We start from the raw sequence: 23,647 nt of genomic DNA on the forward strand, positions 1-23,647 counted from the left end.
AATCAAGCAATGTTAAATTAACAATACATGCAATATCATTAAAGTAAAATACATAACATAAGCTTCGTTAAAACATAAATCAAGCCAAGTGACATCAAAATTTAAAAACAACATTCAAAATTAATTTCACTACAACATAAAATATAACATAAACTATAATCATTCAGAATCTCTATGTATGCAAAGAGATTCACCATTGGTGCATGGAGGAATGCACGCACATTATTCACTCACCATCTTTTTTTTATTAACCATATAATTAAGATATACCATGAAATTACTGCATGATGATGGCACATGCACCAGTGTCATATGGTTCAAGGCTTAGTGCCCGAGCCAGATTGAGTAAACATGTACTTTGGCCACTCAGAGTACTCTGCCTTTTTCTCAGGTTTTTTCTCCTCTTCTTTTTCATGCTTTTGGAACTCATGTTTATGTTCCTTACCCTCATCTTGTTTTTCCTTGTATTCGGGTATTTTCGGATATTCGACTTCGTGTTTCTCATGCTCTTTAGGCTTTTCCCCTTTGGGGAAATTGGGTTTTTCTTTCTCGTACTCTTCGTGCTCCTTCGATTCGTGTGACTCGTGGCACTCATCATGTTTATGTTCCTTGCCCTCATCTTGTTTTTCCTTGTACTCGGGTATTTTCGGATATTCGACTTCATGTTTCTCGTGCTCTTTGGGCTTTTCCCCTTTGGGGAAATTGGGTTTTTCTTTCTCGTACTCTTCGTGCTCCTTCGATTCGTGTGACTCGTGGCACTCCTCATGTTTATGTTCCTTACCCTCATCTTGCTTTTCCTTGTACTCGGGTATTTCCGGATATTCGACTTCGTGTTTCTCGTGCTCTTTAGGCTTTTCCAATTTGGGGAACTCGGGTTTTTCTTTCTCGTACTCTTCGTGCTCCTTCGATTCGCGTGATTCGTGGTACTCTTCATGTTTATGTTCCTTACCCTCATCTTGGTTTTCCTTGTACTCGGGTATTTTCGGATATTCGACTTTGTGTTTCTCGTGCTCTTTAGGCTTTTCCAATTTGGGGAACTCGGGTTTTTCTTTCTGGTACTCTTCGTGCTCCTTCGATTTGTGTGACTCGTGGTACTCTTCATGTTGCTTGCACGGTTTTTGTTTTTCCTCCTTGTGAATTTCAGGCTTCTCATGTTTTGGGTACTCTTCGTCATACTTTGGCTGTTTGTATTCCGGCTTTTCATATTCAGACTCTTCCTGCTTTTCGTATTTTGAAGCTAATTGTGGCAACTCCGATGAGGTTGTTTGTGTCTCGAATAAACGTCGAGCCGCTGTCGAGACGGTGTGGCTACCGATCATTAGTGAGACACTAATGAGTAAAAGTTGGAAAAGGAAGAAAGGGTGACGAGTGTTATGAGCCATGGTTAACGAAATACAAAGCAAAGAATTTTGAGTGTATTTGTGTGTGGATTGTTGTGTATGTGTAACAAGCCTTTTATAGGAGAGGATGAGAGATGGTTTGGTGGGATTTGGCCCCACGTTGTTTGTACCAATTTCTCATCTACATACTTGACTTATGGTGGGATTATGTTAAGAAGGTGCTCAATCTATGTCAAATATTTTTACGTAAATATACAAAATATAATCTTTCAAATATATGAAAAAAATGTTATAAAAATTAACTGTTTTTCTTTATTTAGATAATAATTTGTGGCAGCATTTGGTTCGAGTAATATAAGATTACTTTTCATAATAAGATTACGGGAATGTAAGATTATAAGTGGGATGTTCCGTATGTTATATTATCTTATTTAGTTCATTTGATTTGAATTTTTATGTTTGGTTAAGAGTACTTAAAATTACCTAAATGTATATTTTTTTCTAAATTGTCTTTGTTATAGAATTTGTTCTCTTAATGTTTCTTGGTCTCAATTTCCATAAAATTATGATAAATTATGATAAATTATGTATTAATAAGCAAATATACAATGTTGAAATAAACTTATAAATCATAGTTAAAATATTTAGTGGAAAGCGATTGTATCCCCACCATAATTATAATCATAATTAATATACTAATAAATAAATATAATACTTATAATTTTAAAGTATAACATGAGTTGTTTCAGTATTAAGGAAAAATTATTTTTAATTAGATTTAAATTTTATTTTGGAAAAATAGACTAAATTAATTAAAATAAAAAAAATTCAAAATATTTTGATTTAAAATTTAATATTATGCTTGTAATTTTAAGATTAATTATACTTTATATTACTATATTTTGATACTATTTGTACGAGATTATAATATGGAATGCTCAGAATATTAAGAATTCAAATCACATAATTTTATTTTAAAATATAATATTACATTTAATAATGTAAAATTCGACCAACCAAACACGACATTAATATTTTATTTTTTTTGGTGTCACCAGCCCACCTTGTTTTAATTTCATTTTAACATTGTTCTGTGAGCAGTTGAACTAGACAAAGTGCCTTTATCCATTATAGGCAAAAATTGGCTCATTGAAGGCAGCTCAAACTTTGATCACTCTTGGGTAGACCAGCCAACTGCTTGAAAAAAGCATAATGTTACATAATTTACGTATCTCCCAACTGTCAAATTCACCAAAGTATAATTATGATTACATTATTAATATTATATGTTAAAACATAAAAAAAAAATATGGTCAATCTTCATTTCCCTCTTCTCTCCACCGTTTGCAACAAAAAATAAAACCAAAAGAAGCCATTTTTAAGCTCTTAGCATTCGGCTAAGCTCTGTTCTTCAAATTGATAAGTGACTTTAAGTCTGTTTTTTTTTTTGAAGCCTCAGAAGCTTGATCTAGCTAATCATGAAATTGGTGTCATTTGGATGTGAAAAATGATTAATTTCTAAAGTGAAAACTTATAGTTTTGAACGTAGGGATTAAAGTGTAAATATTTCAAATTTAGTTTGAAATTTCTGTACTTATAGATAATAGAGGGTTATAGAAGGATGAAATTGAAATCAGATTGAACAATGAAACTTAAATTTTGAAAGATATAGCTATTTCGGTTTTAGGGAATTAATTTAATAAAATTCAAAACTTTAGGGAACTTTTGAAAACTGAATTTAACCGACTTATATTTATAATAGGATGACATAAGGTAATTGGAATTGATAAATTGTAATAAATTATTATAGGTCGGAACTTGAATCAACCATATGATAATTGAAGAAAAAGGAAAAATTGTAGATTAAACCCAAACTCGGCCTAAAAGTTATGACCAGATCTTCAGTGTTACACTGACTACTTAAAGCTAGGTTATTTGCTTCCCAAAACATTGCTTGTTCTTGCATTAGTAATTTTGCAAAAAAAAATTCATTTACGTTTATTTCCTAGAAAACTTAATTATTGTCAAATAAGTATTTTCGAAAACATGTATTACTTTCCACCAAATCAAACTGAAAATCGTACTATTAACTTATTTACTCTTTCTGAAAAACAAATTCACTTATTCTGAATTTGCAGCGGTAAAAATTCTTAAACGTACGTTTCAATTTTGAAAAGAAAATTCGAACATCCTTTTCAAATAACAGAAAAATTATGCAGAATATTTAAACTAATTATATAAAAAACTCAACAAAACCCAAACCCAAAATAAGTTCCGAAAATTAGTCCAAGAGTCCAAAAGTCCATAAATTTTAATTAATAATTATTTAATAAAATATTATGTGAGAAAACCAATTCAAGCTCCCAAACGTCGCCCAATCCTAAGTCAGCAGATTGCCTGAAATGATTAAATAATTGGGTGAGCTATGAAGCTCAGTGTGTAACTTAACTCAAGCATAAGCACATATAATGTAATAAGTAGATCAGTGTGTCACAGAGAATTTTATAACGTTCAATTGGCTTAAATTGAGAATGCACGATTATGTTAATGCAGTATTTTTCAGAAAAAACACAATTCAAATTTTTTTTCGAAAATTTCCTACCCAACTCTGCAACACACCAAATAGAGTTCCCCAAAACTCGTCCATCCAAAACACACCAACAAATAATTGTGGACAATGCCACCAGAGTCGCAGATAAGCTGCCAGAACAAATATGGGCGGTCGAGCCACCATAATCGCAGTTAAGCTGCCAGAACAGATATGTGGTTAAACCACTAGATAGTGCAAATCATTAAACTGTCAAAACTTCTGATAACACTCTATAATAACGTATTTTTATGTATTAATTATGTATTTATTCTGACTATGATCCTACTAATTTGAGCTATTTATGATCTTTTATCTCATAGGGACTAAATTTGAGGCAAAAGTAAAATTAAGGGCCAAAAGTGTGAATTTAGAGATAAAATGGGCCAATGTGCATTTAGAGATAAAATGGGCCAATGTGCGACACAGGGAAAAGTTGGTGCCAAAAGTGCAAGCATGGAGGACACAAGGGTTAAAATCAAAAAGAAGAGATTTTATTCTATCAAACTCTATTTTAATTATATTAGGATAATTAATATTAAGATAATTATTAAGGATTATCTAATTTTAGTATTTTATTTTATTTATCTTTATTTATCTTTAATTAAATGTATTTATCTTTTGGGAGTTTAAGTAGGATTAGACTCTTCCTGTTTTTTGTTTTTTGAAGCCAATTGTGACAGCTCCGGTGAGGTTGTTTGTGTCTCGAATAAACGTCGAGCCGCTGTTGAGATGGTGTGGCTACCGATCATTAGTGAGACACTAATGAGTAAAAGTTGAAAAAGGAAGAAAAGGTGACTAGTGTTCTGAGCCATGGTTAACGACATACAAAGCAAAGAATTTTGAGTGTATTTGTGTGGATAGTTGTGTATGTGTAACAAGCCTTTTATAGGAGAGGATGAGAGATGGTTTGGTGGGATTTGGCCCCACGTTGTTTGTACCAATTTCTCATCTACATACTTGACTTATGGTGGGATTATGTTAAGAAGGTGTTCAATCTATGTCAAATATTTTTACGTAAATATACAAAATATAATCTTGCAAATATATGAAAAAATGTTATAAAAATTATATTCAACATTTTTTTTTTGGATAATAGTTTGTGAGAGCATTTGGCTCAGGTAATATAATATTACTTTTCATAATATGATTACGGGAATGTAAGAATACAAGTAGGATATTCTGTATGTTATATTATCTTATTTGGTTCATTTGATTTGAATTTTTGTGTTTGGTTAAGAGTACTTAAAATTACCTAAAAGTACATTTTTACTAAATTGTCTTTGTTATAGAATTTGTTCTCTTAATGTTTCTTGGTCTCAATTTCCATAAAATTATGATAAATTATTATAATTTATGTATTAATAAGTAAATATATGATGTTGAAATAAATTTATTAATAATATTAAGGAAAAATTATTTTTATTTAGATTTAAATTTTATTTTGAAAAAATAGACTAAATTAATTAAAATAATAGAAATAAAAATTAATTGATTCAAAATTTAATATTATGCTTGTAATTTAAAGTTAATTACACTTTATATTACTATATTTTAATATTATGTATACGAGATTATAGTATGGAATGCTCAAAATATTAAGAATCTAAATAACATAATTTTATTTTAAAATATAATATTACATTCCGTAATATAAAATTCAACCAACCAACATTAGTTTTTTTTTGTGTGTGTGTGACCAGGCCACCTTATTTTAATTTCATTTTAACATTATTCTGTGAGCAGTTGAACTAAACAAAGTGCCTTTATCCATTATGGGCAAAAATTGGCTCATTGAAGGCAGCTCAAACTTTGATCACTCTTGGGTAGACCAGCCAACTGCTTGCAAAAAGTATAATGTTATATACTTTACGTATCTCCCCACTGTCACATTCACCAAAGTTTTATTCTTCTACTACATAAAAGAAAAGCTTCTTTAAAAATGTTTATGGATTTTCAACTTTGCGTTAGGCTCAGTTTTAGTCCCAGTCAGAGTCAAATCAGCAGAGTTGGATGAAGCATACCAAACTCGGTCCAAATTCTTATAGGTGAACCATATCAACAAGCCATTATATTGAGTCCCAGATAATATATAGAAGAAGTTGCTTTAAGACCAATAATTATTACGACATATTGTACTTTCAAAGAGAAAATATACTTGAAGACACCACATTAATAGGATCTTGATCGGCGTGAGTCAGATGATCTGATTACTGACAACAATTATCTGGTTGGTTCTCAAAGCTAGGGTCCTATGGCAACAATGTTTCATTGGAAGAGCAAATAATGGACTTGAAGATGGACCTGTTGCAAAAATTTTGGGAGGCCAAGCCTTATGAAGCTTCTTGGAGTCATTATAATGAGCCTCTCTCCCCACCTGGCTAACTATACGAATGGGTCACCACCGTCCTATTGGTGACACGGCACTACCAACCATAGAACCTCCCCTCTATAAATGCACTCCAAAACGATGAATAAAAGATTTTTTACCTCCTCAGCAACCCTAAGCACTCACTTTTAGCACTCCGTTTCCTTTGCTCTTAGGCCTTCCTCACTCCTCTTCTACTCCCTTCTTTTTATGGCTTTCCGCCTATCTAGATGAAGTAGCCTCCTTAGCACTATCACCTTCTCTTCTTATATCCTCCCTTGCTAATACCCAGTATTAACACACATATATATATATAATATAATTTTTTTACCAAAATAATATATAATTTATTAGAAAACCAGAATCAACATGGTATTGATTACCTTTATTAAAATTGCTTATTTGGTTCAAAATTTTATGGGCCAACAAAGCTATCTTAGTTTATAATAAGATTGAACTTTCACCTTGGGGTCAAAGGCAACTTTCACCTCGGGGTTTTATGGGCCAACAAAGCTATCTTAGTTTATAATAAGATTGAACTTTCACCTTGGGGTCAAAGGCAACTTTCACCTCGGGGTCAAAGGCAATTGCTATGGCATGAGGGGTTAGTGGCCCATGGTCCTAACATGCATCACACTGTCAGTTAGTTTGGAATTATGATATGGACCCATTCTCCACCCTAAATTTAATAATTTCGAATAATTTTAAATATAATACAATTATATAAAGTAATTAAAATAGTATAGAATCATGAATGTATCAAAATATATTGATGTTGTAGATAAGTTTATGACATGGTAAAAGTTGAGATTTTGACTTTCGAAGGTTGGGGTTGAAGTTTTACTATTTATAATTACAATGTGTGGGTCTTTATCTAATTTTGTGTATATGTTTTGTATGATTTTGTCTAACTTTTTTTGGATTAGTTCAATTTTTATCAAAATTTTTGTTCGTTGTACACTATATTGATTAGATTCTACATTATAATTAATCAAACATATATATTTATACCTGTCTTAACTTGTAATTATATTGTCATATTTTTATGTGTTAACTTGTAAAAGGTTTAAACAAGACATGCAATTTGTAATTAAGAAAAATTAACTTTTGTTAAAGTAGAAGAGTATAACGATCAAGTTATGTTAAATTAACAATACATGCAATATCATTAAAGTAAAATACATAACATAAACTTCATTAAAACATAAATCAAGCCAAGTGATGTTAACATTAGATACAACATTCAAAATTAATTTCACTACAACATACAATATAACATAAACTATAACCATTCAAAATCTCTATGTATGCAAAGAGATTCACCATTGGTGCATGGAGGAATGCACACACACATTTCCCGCTCACCATCTTTTTTATTAACTATATAATTATGATATACCATGCAATTACTGCATGATGATGGCACATGCACCAGTGTCATATGGTTCAAGGCTTAGTTCCCGAGTCAGATTGAGTAGACTTCGGCCATTCAGGCATTTTAGCCCACTCAGGGTACTCTGCCTTTTTTTCGGGTTTTTTCTCCTCTTCTTTTTCATGCTCTGGGAACTCATGTTTATGTTCCTTATGCTCATCTTGTTTTTTCTTGTACTCGGGTATTTCCGGATATTCGATTTCGTGTTTCTCGTGCTCTTTAGGCTTTTCCCATTTGGGGAACTTGGGTTTTTCTTTCTCGTACTCTTCGTGCTCCTTCGATTCGTGTGACTCGTGGTACTCTTCATGTTTATGTTCCTTACCCTCATCTTGCTTTTCCTTGTACTCGGGTATTTTCGGATATTCAACTTCGTGTTTCTCGTGCTCTTTAGGCTTTTCCCGTTTGGGGAACTCGGGTTTTTCTTTCTCATACTCTTCATGTTGTTTGCAGGGTTTTTGTTTTTCCTCGTGCATTTCAGGCTTCTCATGTTTTGGGTACTCTTCATGATACTTTGGCTGTTTGTATTCTAGCTTTTCATATTCAGACTCTTCGTGCTTTTCGTATTTTGAAGCCAATTGTGGCAGCTCCGATGAGGTTGTTTGTGTCTCGAATAAACGTCGAGTTGCTGCTGAGACGGTGTGGCTACCAATCATTGGTGAGACACAAATAAGTAAAAGTTGGAAAAGGAAGAAAGGGTGACGAATGTTATGAGCCATGGTTAACAGAATAGAAAGCAAAGAATTTTGAGTGTATTTGTGTGTGGATTGTTGTCTATGCGTAGCAAGCCTTTTATAGGAGAGGATGAGAGATGGTTTGGTGGGATTTGGCTCCACGTTGTTTGTACCAATTTCTCATCTACATACTTGACTTATGGTGGAATCATGCTAAGAAGGTGCTCAATCTGTATCAAATACTTTTACGTAAATAGAAAAAATATAATCGTCCGAAAAAATAATATAAAATTTAAGTATATATATGTATATATGTATTTAACAATTTTTTTATTTGGATAATAGTTTGCGAGAACATTTGGTTCAAGTAATGTAAGACTACTTTTCATAATAGGATTACAGGAATGTAAAATTACAAGCAAGATGTTTTGTATGTATATTATCTTATTTCATTCATTTGGTTTGAATTTTTATGTTTGGTTAATAGAAATTGAGATTACCTAAATGTACATTTTTACTAAATTGTCTTTGTTATAGAATTTGTTCTCTTAATATTTCTTAGTCTCAATTTCTATAAAATTATGATAATTTATTATAATTTATGTATTCATAAGCAAATATACAAATGTTGAAATAAATTTACAAATCATAGTTAGAATAATTAGTGGAAAGTGATTGTATCACCAATCATAATTATAATCATAATTAATATACTAATAAATAAATATAATAGTTATAAATATAAAGTATAACATGAATTGTTTCAATATTAAGAAAATATATTTTTAATTAGATTTAAATTTTATTTGGAAAAAATAGACTAAATTAATTAAAATAATAAAAATAAAAATAAATTGATTCAAAATTTAATATTATGCTTGTAATTTAAGGTTAATTACACTTTATATTACTATATTTTAATATTATTTGTACGAGATTATAGTATAAGATGCTGAAAATATTAAGAATCTAAATAACATAATTTTATTTTAAAATATAATATTACATTCTGTAATATAAAATTCAACCAACCAAATTAGTTTTTTTTTTTTTTGATGTGACTAGGGTTTTAATTTCATTTTAACATTATTCTGTGAGCAGTTGAACTAAACAAAGTGCCTTCATCCATTATAAGCAAAAATTGGCTCATTGAAGGCAGCTCAAACTTTGATCACTCTTGGGTAGACCAGCCAACTGCTTGCAAAAAGTATAATGTTATACTTTACGTATCTCCCCACTGTCACATTCACCAAAGTTTTATTCTTCTACTACATAAAAGAAAAGCTTCTTTAAAAATGTTCATGGATTTTGAACTTTGTGTTAGGCTCAATTTTAGGCCCAGTCAGAGTCAAATCAGCAGAGTTGGATGAAGCACACCAAACTCGGTCCAAATTCTCATAGATGAACCATATCAACAAGCCACTATATTGAATCCCAGATAATACATAAAAGAAGTTGCTTTAAGACCATCAATTATTATGACATATTGCATTTTCAAAGAAAAAAACTGTAAAATGGATATAAAATATACTCAAAAAATTGCTTTGGGAAGCACTATTATCAGATATTCTCATTCCGATATGCCATGGAAAAGTTATCTGATGCTACAATTTAACCCATAACATCCATAAAAATTTAGGATTGGAGAAAGGGTTACAAATGTTGAGGTTGAAACCTTAGACCAACTGGATGAACCGAGAAAACTCTGGACATAATGGAACATCGAATCATGTATCTTTCCATGTAGCAATCAAACAAATTGATATTAAGTTGAAAATTGTTATCAAATGAATTAGAATTACAACATACAAAATCAATTTTCCAACACCAGGTCCCCCATATTCTTTTCAACATCCTTTTCAACCACAGATACAGAAGCAAACATATTATTACAACTAAGTAGTTATTCCTTGATATCACAAGGAATAAACATTATTAGATTGCGTTGACACTTAACACTTACGAATCAAGTAAACTGTGAATGGAACAGCGAATGCAGAAGCGACAGATAAAAAAGATAAGATGGATCGAGAAGGTTAGCACCAAAATAACCGATCCTTCATTACGACTCTGTTTTTTCCATTCATGATGCTTCCCTTGTAATCCAATGTCCATTTCTCGAAAGTACAGTTGACAAAGTCATAGTAGCCACCGTGCAGAGAAAGCATCCCTTTCTTCACCTTTTCTTCTATCCATGGATAAGTAAGCAGGTTCAACAATGAATTGTTGATTGATTCCTGAAAAAGAATATCATCAAATTCATCATTCGATTTTACTTTTTAAGCTACTTCACCCTTTCTCGCAAACATGAAATGCATATAATACAGATAAAATCCCAAAGCAGAATATTAGTGTTGGACCAAACACAATCAAACTAAAAGGGAATGAGAGTACCTTCTCGCAGTGTGTGCATTGCTGGTCAAAACTGAGGTTTGAAGCAGCAGCCTTTGTACTTAGTTTTGCATTCTTTCCGACAATAACCCAACTCCGGATAAAGCTACTGAAACAAGAGAGTTTATCTAAGTAAGCAGTGCTTACAGAATTAATAGCTCTTATCAGAAGATACTAATGGTAGATTAGATTAGATTGCTAAAAACAAGTTGATTTTCTAACTAAACCTTGATTCCGCTTTATCTTGCATACTCATGAGGGCACGAATGCCACCACAGCAGCTATGACCAATGATGAAAACGTTTTCAACCTGCGAAAGTAACATATCATTAAAAGTTGTACTTTGAGAGGTGGCATAACACAGATATTATAAAGATGAAAGACTTACTTCAAGTGAATTTACAGCAAATTCCAGTGCAGCATTAGTTTCCGATGGGCCACTCTGCACAAACAGAAAGGAAAGTGAATAGAATTTACAATATCAATTCCTAAGACCAAAACTAAACCTAAGTGAAATAAAAGCACAGCAGTATATACCTCATATGTTGGCACCATATTCGCAACATTGCGAACCATGAAGGCTTCTCCTGGTTCAAATCCCAAGATGGTTGAAGGGCATACCCTTGAATCTGCACAGGCAATCACCATAAACTGTTCTAGAAATGGTTAGCATAAATATCACTGTATCTCACAAGCAATCACTGCATGATAACATAGGTCATAGCAAAAAAACAACTACAATGAAACATTGGAAGGAACATCATTACTTTAGGAGCTTGACCCTTGGCGAGTGCTTGATAGCATTCCAAGTTTTCCCTGCTCAAACATAAAAATGGATCAAAGGACAATACCAATTCTAATTCAAAGCTAAAACAACTAAGTCCAGATTCTGCAGCTTACATATATTTATGGCTTTTGAAACTGAGGAACCCATTTTTCAACTTGTCAAACAAATCACAACCACTTTCCATTTCCATTATGCCCTTTAGTTCATCACCTTTAAGCTCCCGTGTTAGCGCTGGAGGCTCTGCTGAAGCCTTCAGTTTCACACCTGTTTTGCTCCTAACAAATGTCAAAGAAAAGACATTTGTGGCAGTATAAAATGGATTTATCAGTTAAACTGAATCCAATAAACAATATTTGCAGGTGAGTTAAAACCAAATTGGAAATCAGCTTATCTCTTAAGGGTCAACCCAGAAACACTTGCATTGTAGTCGTGATCTTAAATTGTATAACTTCTCCTATAACAAATCATCAAACAAGAAGAATCAGAGCTTAAAAGCAAACTCAAACAAGATCTTAGTGAATCCCCACTAGCATAACTTAATAACCACAACCTTAATTCCCAATTTTCATATCAGTTCAAGCCTTATTGACGCCATAGAGCTAGACTAAACTTGCAAAAATAGTCTCTGCAGTAAAATTACAATCAAATTCTTTTTACATAAAAGATAAACAATAATCCCATTTGTTTCCTTTTATAGACATCCACATTCCAAGCGTATATTTTCAATCCAAAAAAGAGTTACAAACTATTTTATTTCCTTTTTTTTATAATTTCATTTTGCTAGATCAATAGTTCAACACCTTACCTGCAACAGTAGGAAATCAAGAAACATAGAAAAAAAAAAGATAAAGCATATGGAGATATACCTCTCCAATAGACCACAAGAAAATCTGAGATTTTAAAAACTGGGAAACAGAATAAAACAGTCCCTAACCTGAAAGAAGTCCAAAATCTGAACTGGGTCGGTAGCAAATCCCCACTTTGGACCTTGGAACCAAAGATCTGCTAACAAAAGAAGCAAAACCCAGATTCAAGATCATGCAAAGTAAGCATTAAACGAATAAAGAGAAGAAGGGTGAAAGGGAGTATTCTAGACATACCGTTGGAGTTCCACTTGATAAAGGATGCTTTGAGAGAGAAGTTGGTTGAAGAGCTGCCATTGAAATCGGGTTGGATCTAAAGAGTTAAAAGATGAGAGTGCCTTTAAGGAGTAAAGAGGGGCAGCGATGAAAAGTAGTGGAAGAAATTAAGAGAGGGGATAGTGAAGAATTAGGGGAGTCGTTCAAAGTATAAAAACAAAGAGGTAAAGCCTTGGTTTTTTAAAAAAGGTGGTTGTGTTGGTTGGATCACTGCTGTCCTAACCTCCAAGAAAGACGGAGAAAACAATGTCTAAATAAATGAATAGGTAAATTCACCGGTTGATGATCCAACTTTTAAAAGCTTTCATTTTAGTCATCTGAAGATTAAATCTTTAATGATATTTAACTGTACACGCCACATCATGTTTACACTTTGAGAGTATTCATCCCAAACACTTGTTGTGCTTTCTTTTTTAAGCCTTTCTCTTCTTCTTCTTTTTGTCACTTGATTCGCTTACTTTTTTTTTTGTAATGTATCGATGCTTTAAAGAATTCTTATCAAGATTCTCATTTTTCGAGGTTTTAAGCTAATTTAAGTAAATTTGAAATAACTTTACTCCTAAGGCCATGTGGTTTATAACATAGGACCAAAGCCTAAAAATTACTTAAGGAGCAAAAATGAATTAGAAGTAAAATGAATTTTTACCATTAATTTGTGATTTAACAATTTTTGAAGAGATCAAACGAGAGATTAATTGATATATTTATATGTAAATATATAAATAAATCAAGATTTAATTTATTTATTTTAGCATTAATATAAAATTTAGTATCTGAACTATACCTCATTAATCAATGTTATACTTATGAAATTTTTGTTCTTAATTTGATACTTAAACAATTACGTTTTTAACCAATTTTCTCAAAATGTAGATCGCCACGTGTCAATATTTTAAAAAATAAAAATAATGTCATTCTATAAATTCTATGTGGAAATAACATTAAATAAAATTTAACTAAAAAATACAACTTTCTCTTCAAAATTATGAACTTTCTTGGAAGCCAAACAAGCTTTTGTATTTAATCCAAAACCACAATTTTGTATTTTTAAAGAAAAGAAAAGAAAAGAAAAGATGTGGGAGATACTTACTATATACATGCCTTTCCTTTTTCATTTTAAAATAAAGGTTAAGTTGTATCCAACTTTATTAAATTATTAGTAAATCTATGTATTGGTTATTCAATTTTTAAAAATTACAAAATGATTATTAAATTATTAAAAAAATTTCACTTAAATTATTGATTGTGGCCGTTAAAATCGTTGTTATATGGTTTTTTTTGTTTACACCACTTGCACCAACCAAAAGTTACCTTTCTAGTTCTCTTCTACAATTTAATTTTTTTCATAAACAATTTTGAACATCATGAATCTACAAACCAGGATTAAATTAGCTTTCTTCTCCAATCTTTAACACTGATTGTTAGATCAACTTGGATTCAAAGCATGTTCTTCTACTTGTAGATGAGTAATGATCCATCATACTGATCGTCGAATTGGTACTTTGAGCTCACTATCTAAACTTAAAAAAAGAAAAACTTAACAACCTAGTAACTTAAAACTTTTGAATAGTTTAATGACTTAAATTAAAATTTTTGAATAGTTTAATGGCCATTTTATAATTTTTTAAGGTTGAGTGACTAAAAAATAAATTTACTGACCTTAAGTGCAATTTACCCTAAATTTAATCACAATCTTTTCTACCTTTAAAAATAATAAGACAACACATTCATGGTGTGACAAGATAAAATAAATTTAAATATTATGATCTCGACAATATCAAGAAAGGATAAATTAGTATTTAAAATATCTCAAAATGGAAGTTTGGAAGGTTGAAAACTAATATATATTAAAAGTAAAGTATCATTTTTTTTTCGTCTTATTATTATTTTCACAATGCCATGTCAATGTTATTTTAGTATTATTAAATATTCGACTAAGATTATAATAAAATTATAAAATTTCGGTAATCCATTATTAACATTATAATATAAAAATATAAATTTAGATATTTTTTAAGCGATTAATATAAATTATTTATAAAGTTTAATTTATATATAAATAAAAATTGTAATTTATGAATAATATAAACTTATAATTTAAGAATCGATGCTAAACAAAGCTTTTATATAGGCAGGAACATGACCAAATGGACCAAATGGTCCAAGGTCCTCCAAATAAGGGCGGGGTTTAATTATAACAAAATTAAGATAAACCATTGAAAAATTATTTTTTTAAAATCTTAAATTTATGCATAATTTTTAATAAAATGTCTAATATGACATATGCATTTTAATTTGGTGTATACATCATTTTGATTTAATTGTACTTATAAAATTTTAATTTTAATTTAAATATAAATATTCAAAAATAAATAACAAGTCAATAAATTAATAAATACAAGTCATTTCGATGTTTAACATGCCTTTCAAACAATTCTGAGTCTTAAATGAGCTTACAAAAGCTCTCAACCCGGCTCGAAACTAATTTAGTATCATTTTGAAACTTTTACAAAAAGATAGGTAAAAAGGAAAAACAGGAGTCATCTGCCATATGGCTAGGCCGTGTGGTGCTATCACACAATCGTTTCCCCAAACAGTGTATGTAACGACCCGTTTTCAGTGAAAACAGAACAGTGGTTTTGAGACCATAAATTCGAAGTCGTAAAATTTATTTTAATATTTTTTTTTGGTCTAAAACATGATAGTATTATTGCATAAAAAATTTCGTTAAGAAATTTTATCGTTTGTATGCTCAATTTGTGAAAAAGGACTAAATCGCGTAAAGTGCGAAAGTTGTGTTCTATAAGCTAAAAGTGTTAAATAGCTATAGAATTTTAAAGTGGAGGTCCTCATATGGCAATTAGACCATTAAATGATGTGCATGGCTTGGTAATTGAGTAATTTTTAAAGTTAGGTAAGGGTAAAATGATAATTAGGTAATTAAAAGTAATTAAATAAAACAAAACAAATGGTCATCTTCCTCATGCAATTTCCACCGAAAATTTCAGCAACTTAGAGCCATTTGGGAGCTTAAAATTTCAGCAACATAAACCCCTTGCATGTAAGTGAATTTGATGTTCGTTTTTGTTGATTTTTATGTTTTTGGAATCGTTGTTGCTTAACCTAGCTAATTAGGGGATTAATTTGCAAAATGTTTGAAAGTCTAGGGTTTTTCCATGAGATAATTCTTGTTGTTCTTGAAGTTTAATGGAAGAAAATAAATTCTTGTTGTTAATTAAACAACTTTTGTTAAGTGAGTTTTAATGAAATTACCAATTAGGGGTTAATTTGAAAAATGTGAAAATTGTGTGTTAAATGTGTGAATTTGTGATGTGTATGGGCTGCTATGAGCACATAGGGTATTTGGCTAGGCTTGGGTGTAGTGAAATTTCATGAATTTCATTTTACGAGCCTAGGGACTAAATTGTAAAGAAGTCAAATGTTTAGGGAAAAAATGATAGATCAAGAAAAGTAACATTCGAAACTAAATCGAGGAAAAGATAAATTCATGGACTAAACGATCATATTCTCTGTTTGAGTTTGAGGTAAGTTCGTGTAAATACATTGCATAATTATATATTTTGATTGAAATATATATGTATGTGATTAGTTTAATTATTATGTATAATTATCAAGCACATAACTGACAATGTATGAAGAATACCGAGCCCCGTTTGAACTTTAAGAATTTGTAAGATACAAATGACATGTCATTAGGGTTACCGTTTTGGTTGAGGTCTTACATGTGTTGCGGACTCACCACAGCTCGTATCAGCTTACCGATTTATAGCTCGTAGGAGCTTACTGATTTGCAGCTCATAGGAACTTACCGATATTTAGCTCGGAAGAGCTTACTGTTTATCGCTCGTATGAGTCTACATGTACGGGAATTGACAGATTATAGTTCAGTACACCTCGTGTGTACTACCCGCGTATCTAACGAGATTCTAATTGGTTCAACAGGCATAGTGTTATTACGAGATTATATAAGTTCGATACGAACTAGTACAGGTATTTACATAGAGATGGTTTTTATATATATGATATACAGATATACAGTAGAGATGTTACATGTACATGAAATTTTAATAATTGTTGAATTCATACATGATTCTCGATTTTTATGTGTATATATGGCTAACTTGGTGATTGGTTATGTGATAGGCTTTGGTCAAATTGAATTAAGTTATGCTTTGAGTTAGTTACCCAAATTAGGGGTTATACGATAAGTTTTATTCTATGTTTTACAAACTTACTAAGCTTAATTGCTTACTCCGTTTATTTTTCTATGTTTTATAGTGCTTCAGAAGCTCGCTCGGTTTGGAAGTCGTTGGAGATTTGTGTCACACTATCAAACTCTTATTTTGGTACTTTGGACTTTATATTTTGGTTAAATGGCATGTATAGGTATTTTGGCTAATGTGGCCTATATGTCTTGTTGAGTTTTGGCCATTTGAATTAGCTTGTAAGGTGGTCATGTATTTTGGTATGTATATATGTATAAATGGCCTTATGATATGTGGCGTATAATTGTTATATTAATGTCTTGCTCGTGAATTTGTGTTTTGGCACTAAATGGTTGGGATTGAGATAAGTATGCATGCTAAGTTTTAGGCACAATGTCTCATATATGTATTTGACAATTTAGGTAGACTTTGGAAGTATGTTCGATATGTGTTAAAGTGGTCAAATGAATGTGCTTATGGATATCACGTTGTATGTGTGGATATTACATGTTATAAACTTGATATTGGTTGGTTTTGAATGTTTATTTATGTCATGGTTGTATGTGCATTGTTGAGCTTAGGTTGGTACCACATTGGGTGAGAAATATGGCTTAGAAAATGACCTAATTTTGTCCACAAGGGCAAAGACACGGGCATGTGTCTCAGCCGTACGTGACACACGGCTAGGTGACACGACCGTGTGTCCCTTGATACTTCTTTAGAAATCAAGTCAGTAGCTTCACACAGCCTAGCACACGGACGTGTGGCTTGGCTGTGTGGCACAAGTCATGATACCCTCCAGTTTTCACATGGCCTAGAACACGGCCTGGCATAGGGGCGTGTGAAGTCATTTCACACCGGCGTGCGGGTTGGCCATGTGACCCAAGTTAGTGAGTTACACGGGGTCAGACATGGGCTGGAACACGGCCGTGTGTTCCCATTTTGAATGCCCACATGACCTGAGACATGGGCGTGTCTCTTGGCCTTGTGAGACACACGGCCTGGCCACACGGGCGTATGTCCCTTGCACTTTGAAAAAAATTAAGTGTTTTCTAAAAATTCTTTGAGTACTCGGTTTAGTCCTAAACTACTTTTAATATCTATTTGGAACCTCGAGGGCTCGTATTAAGGACGATATGAATGTATTTGAATGTTCTTTTATTTGAATGATAATTGAATATAAAATGTATGATTGTTTAAGTTAAAGAACATCACTACTGTCCTACTATTCTATGGGACATTATAGTTGAGATAGAGATGCAAGACACTCTAGTCCTAAACCCCAGGCCACATCTATAGCTAGTGTGGGTAGTGTTAGAAATGCTAGACCCGAGTGCAAACACTGTAATAGGCCACATTATGACGAGTGTTGAGTTAAAAGCAAAGCGTGTTTCAGGTGTGGTTCATTCGACCACTATTCTAGAGATTTCCCTGAAAAGTCTGAGAAAAAAAAGCTCAAACCGCGAGACCGAGCAATACAGCTACTAGAGGGAGACCACCTCGAAACACTGGAAATATGAGTGGTAGTAGAGGTGCAACGAAAGATTCAGTAGTGAGATCTGAGGTATGGGCGCCAGCTAGAGCTTACGTTATTCGCGCTCGCGAGAATGCATCGGCGCCAGATATTATCATCTGTACTTTTTATCTTTATAACACTGATGTAACTACTTTGATTGATCCCGGATCAATCCATTCTTATGTATGTACAAATTTAGTGTCTAGTAAGAGTTTACCTGTAGAGTCCACTGAATTCATGGTTAAGGTATCGAACCCCTTAGGTTAGTATGTCCTAATTGATAAAGTGTGCAAGAATTGTCCTTTGATGACTCGGGGTTACAGTTTTCTGGTTGATTTGATACTTTTACTGTTTGATGAGTTTGATGTGATTTTGGGTATGAATTGGCTGACTTTGCATGATGCTTTTGTTAACTGTAGGCGAAAGATTATTGAGTTGAAATGTCAGAATGGTGAGACTCTTCGTATTGAATCCGATGATTTGAATGGTTTACCTATTGTAATATCGACTATGTTAGCATAGAAATATATGAAAAATGATTGTAATGCTTATCTTGCGTACGTACTTGATACAAAAGTGCCTGAATTGAAGATTGAATCAGTACCAGTAGTTTGTGAATATTCAGATGTGTTTCCAGAAGAATTACCCGGGTTGCCACCGATCAGAGAGGTTGAATTTGCTATTGAGTTAGTACCGGGAACATCACTGATATCGATAGCTCCGTACAGAATAGCTCTGGCAGAGTTGAAAGAGTTGAAGACTCAGTTGCAAGAGTTAACGGATAGAGGTTTTGCACAACCAAGTTTCTCACCTTGAGTTGTACCGGTTTTAGTTGTAAAGAAGAAAGATGGATCAATGAAATTGTGTATTGATTATCGATAGCTTAACAAGGTTACAATTAAGAATAAGTATCCTTTGCCGAGGATTGATGATTTGTTCGATCAGTTGAAAGGAGCAACAGTATTTTCAAAGATTGATTTACGATCTGGTTATTATCAATTGCGGGTTAAAGATTCGGATGTGCTGAAAACTACGTTCAAAACCAGGTATGGGCATTATGAATTTCTTGTTATGCCGTTTTGGTTAACTAACGCTCCTGCAGTCTTTATGAATTTGATGAATAAAATTTTCAAACCGTATTTAGACAGATTTATTACTGTATTCATTGATGATACTCTGATCTATTCCCGAGATGAGTCTGAACATGCCGAGCATTTGACAATTGTGTTACAAACTTTGAAAGATAAACAACTATTTGCTAAAATTAGCAAATGCGAGTTTTAGCTCTGAGAAGTTAGATTTTTGGGACACATTGTTTCAGCAGAAGGCATCAGAGTTGATCCGAGCAAGATTTCAACAATTTTTTATTGGAAACCACTGAGAAACATATATGAGGTCAGAAACTTTCTAGGATTAGTGGGATATTATTGAAGATTTGTTAAAGGGTTCTCAATGATAGCTACACCGATGACTTGGTTATTACAAAAAGATGTAAAGTTTGAGTGGTCTGAAATGTGTCAACAGAGTTTTAATCAGTTGAAAGCATTGTTAACCGAAGCACCAGTTTTGGTTCAACCTGAGTCGGGTAACGAATTTATGATTTTCAGTGATGCATCATTGAACGGTTTAGGATGTGTTTTAATGCAAGAAGGCAAAGTGATAATGTATGCTTCCAAACAATTAAAGATGCACGAGAAGAATTATCCGACACATGGCTTGGAATTACCTGCGATCATGTTTGCTTTAAAAATTTGGCGACATCATTTGTTCGGTGAAAAGTGCCACATATTTACTAATCACAAGAGCTTGAAGTATCTGATGTCACAGAAAGATTTGAATTTGAGACAGCAAAGATGGCTTGAACTTTTGAAAGATTATGAGTTAGTGATTAATTATCACCCGGGGAAAGCAAATGTAGTCGCGAATGCTTTGAGTAGAAAATCTTTGTTTGCTCTAAGAGCGATGAATATGCGATTGACATTGTCTAATGATGGTTCGATCTTAGCTGAGTTAAAAGCTAAACTAATGTTTTTACAATAAATTTACGAGGCTTAGAAATGTGATAATGAATTGCAAACTAAAAGAGTCCAGTGTGAGTCGACTATTGATTCAGAGTTTCAGATCGGATCCGATGATTGTTTGTTGTTCCAAGGTAGAGTTTGCGTGTCGAAAGATATTGAGCTTATACAGAAAATTTTACATGAAGCTCATAGTAGGAGCTTGTCTTTTCGTCCAGGGAGTACTAAGATGTACGATGATTTGAGACAAATGTACTAGTGGTCGGGTATGAAACGTGACATTTCTAATTTTGTGTCAAGATGCTTCATTTGTCAACAGGTTAAAGCCGAACATCAAGTGCCTTTAGGACTATTGCAGCCAGTGATAATACCGGAGTAGAAGTGGGATAGAGTTATAATGGATTTTGTATCGAGATTACCCCTATCTCCGAAAAAGACAGATGCTATCTGAGTTGTTGTTGATCGATTGACGAAGTCTGCACATTTTATTTCGGTACATACAGACTTCTCACTTAACAGGTAATTCGAATTGTATATTTCTGAGATTGTGAGATTGTACGGAGTACCAGTCTCCATCATTTCGGATAGAGATCCGCGATTTACATCATGATTTTAGAAGAAGTTGCAAGAAGCTTTGGGTACGCGGTTGCATTTTAGCACTGCATTTCATCCTCAAACCTATGGTTAGTCTGAGAGAGTGATTCAGATTCTCGAGGATATGCTTCGTTGTTGTGTCTTAGAGTTCGAAGGTAATTGGGAAAAATATTTACTGTTGGTTGAATTCACATATAATAATAACAACTTTCAATCGATTATTCAGACGACACCGTATGAAGCTTTGTATGGTCGTAAATGCCGAACTCTGTTGTACTGGACCAAGCTTAGTGAGAAAAAGATACGCGGGGTTGATTTGATTCGAGAGGCCAAAGAGAAAGTGAAAATGATTCCTGACAGTTTGAAAGCCACTTCAAATCGACAGAAATCGTATACAGATTTAAAATGAAAGGATATTGAATTTTAGGTTGACGATAAGCTATTTTTGAAAGTATCGCCTTGGGAAAGAATTCTCCGATTTTGTCGTAAAGAAAAGTTAAGTCCGCGATTTATTAGACCGTATGAGATTATCGAGAGAATTGGACCAGTGGCATATCGACTTGAATTACCGTCAGAGTTGGAAAAGATTGATAATGTGTTTTATGTGTCTATGTTTCGATGATTCCAATCGGATCCTTTGCGTATAATTTCTCCAATTGAGGTTGAGATTCAGCCTGACATGTCATATAACGAATAACTGATCAGAATCTTAGCTCGAGAGATCAAAAAGTTAAGAAACAAAAGAATAGCCTTAGTGAAGATTCTTTGGAATTGTTACGATTTTGAGGAGGCTACTTGGGAACCCAAGAAAACCATGAGAAAAAAATACCCAAACCTATTTTCTGGTAAGATTTTCGGGGTTGAAAATTCCTAAGGGGGAGAGTTGTAACGGCCCATTTTTAGTGAAAACGGAACAGTGGTTTTGGGACCACAAATTTGAGGTCGTAAAATTTATTTTATTATTATTTTGTGGTCTAAAACATGATCTTATTATTGCAAAAAAAATTCATTAAGAAATTTTATCGTTTGTATGCTCAATTTGTTAACAAGGTCTAAATCGCGTAAAGTGCGAAAGTTGTGTTCTATTAGCTAAAAGTGTTAAATAGCTATAGAACTTTAAAGTGGAGGTCCTTATATGGGAATTAGACCATTAAATGAGTTAGTGGATGTGCATGGCTTGGTAATTGAGTAATTTTTAAAGTTAGATAAGGGTAAAATGGTAATTAGGTAATTAAAAGTAAATTAAATAAAACAAAACAAATGGCCATCTTCCTCATGCAATTTCCACCAAAAATTTTAGCAACTTAGAGCCATTTGAGAGCTTAAAACTTTAGCAACATAAACCCCTTGCATGTAAGTGAATTTGATGTTCGTTTTTGTTGATTTTTATATTTTTAGGGGATTAATTTGTAAAATGGTTGAAAGTATAGGGTTTTTCCATGAGATAATTCTTGTTGTTCTTGAACTTTAATGGAAGAAAAAGGATCATTGTTGTTGATTAAACAACTTTTGTTAAGTGAGTTTTAATGAAATTACCAATTAGGGGTTAATTTGAAAATTGTGAACATTGTGTGTCAAATGTGTGAATTTGTGATGTGTATGGGCTTCTATGAGCACATAGGGTATTCGGCTAGGCTTGAGTGTACTGAAATTTCATGAATTTCATTTTACGAGCATAGGGACTAAATTGTAAAGAAGTCAAATATTTAGGGTAAAATGGTAATTTTTTCATAACATGAAATTTGGATTGAATTGATTAGAAATATGATTAAATGAGTTAAATTTATTTATATAGATCAAGAAAATTAAAATTTAGAACTAAATCGGGAAAAGATAAAGTCGTGGACTAAACGATCGTATTCTCTGTTTGAGTTTTAGGTAAGTTCGTGTAAATACATTGCGTAGTTATATGTTTTGATTGAAATATATATGCATGTGATTAGTTTAATTATTATGTATAATTATGGAGCACATAACCGACGAGGTACGAAGAATATGGAGCCCCGTTTGAACCTTAGAAATTCGTAGGATACAAATGACATGTCATTAGGGTTACCGTTTTGGTTGTTTAATAGCCCGATTTTTAGTGATATCGAAAATAGTGGTTTGAGACCACCAAATTCAGCGAGTAAGCTCATAAATTTTATTATTTAATATTTACAAGTCAAATTTGGTTTTAAAAAGGTTTTTGAATTAGTAATTTATGTCTTATAGTGAATTATTCGATTCGAGTGATAAAACCCTAGTTTAAGTGGTTTTGGAAAATAACGTATCGGGACCTCGTTTCTCTAAACTAAGCCTTAAATATTTTTAAAAATATTTACGGAGTGTCAATAAGGTCGTATTAAAGTTTCGTTGAAAAATTTTAATGTTTCGATAGTTAATTAATATAAAAGAACTAAATTGAAAAAGGTGCAAAACTTGCTAATTATAATATTTAAGAGATTAAATGGCTTGATTAATAAAAGAGGAAGGACTTAAGAAGAAAATATACCTAATTTAAAATGATGAGGCTGCATAAGCATTGAAAATAATAAAATAAAAAGAAACAATGGCAATATTGTAATTTAATGGAAAA

The 23,647-nt window shown here is 32.4% G+C and overlaps 3 protein-coding genes across 6 annotated transcripts; all 3 read right to left on the bottom strand.

Annotated features, from left to right (window-relative positions):
• Positions 1-317: 317 nt before the first annotated feature.
• Positions 318-1,382, bottom strand: LOC107887011 (protein PELPK1). Its single transcript, XM_041088366.1, has one exon. It carries the CDS (start codon positions 1,380-1,382, stop codon positions 318-320), a length of 1,065 nt encoding a protein of 354 aa, XP_040944300.1.
• Positions 1,383-7,741: 6,359 nt separating this feature from the next.
• Positions 7,742-8,443, bottom strand: LOC107908931 (glutamic acid-rich protein-like). Its single transcript, XM_041088367.1, has one exon. It carries the CDS (start codon positions 8,441-8,443, stop codon positions 7,742-7,744), a length of 702 nt encoding a protein of 233 aa, XP_040944301.1.
• Positions 8,444-10,142: 1,699 nt separating this feature from the next.
• Positions 10,143-12,978, bottom strand: LOC107908930 (beta carbonic anhydrase 5, chloroplastic). 4 transcript variants are annotated; one of them, XM_016836232.2, is made up of 9 exons: positions 12,677-12,978; positions 12,511-12,578; positions 11,690-11,851; positions 11,557-11,605; positions 11,327-11,440; positions 11,178-11,231; positions 11,017-11,099; positions 10,793-10,898; positions 10,143-10,635 (listed from the first exon to the last, which is right to left on the bottom strand). In XM_016836232.2, exons 1-9 carry the CDS (start codon positions 12,734-12,736, stop codon positions 10,435-10,437), a joined length of 897 nt encoding a protein of 298 aa, XP_016691721.1. In that variant the 5' UTR covers positions 12,737-12,978; the 3' UTR covers positions 10,143-10,434. The 4 variants fall into 4 exon arrangements, with proteins under 4 accessions (XP_016691721.1, XP_040945076.1, XP_016691720.1 ...); XM_041089142.1 differs by having other exon boundaries at positions 10,793-10,895; positions 12,677-12,937; XM_016836231.2 differs by having other exon boundaries at positions 12,511-12,581; positions 12,677-12,930.
• Positions 12,979-23,647: the final 10,669 nt, after the last annotated feature.

This window comes from Gossypium hirsutum, chromosome D02 (assembly GCF_007990345.1).
Source record: "Gossypium hirsutum isolate 1008001.06 chromosome D02, Gossypium_hirsutum_v2.1, whole genome shotgun sequence".
NCBI classification, from domain to species: Eukaryota; Viridiplantae; Streptophyta; class Magnoliopsida; order Malvales; family Malvaceae; genus Gossypium; species Gossypium hirsutum.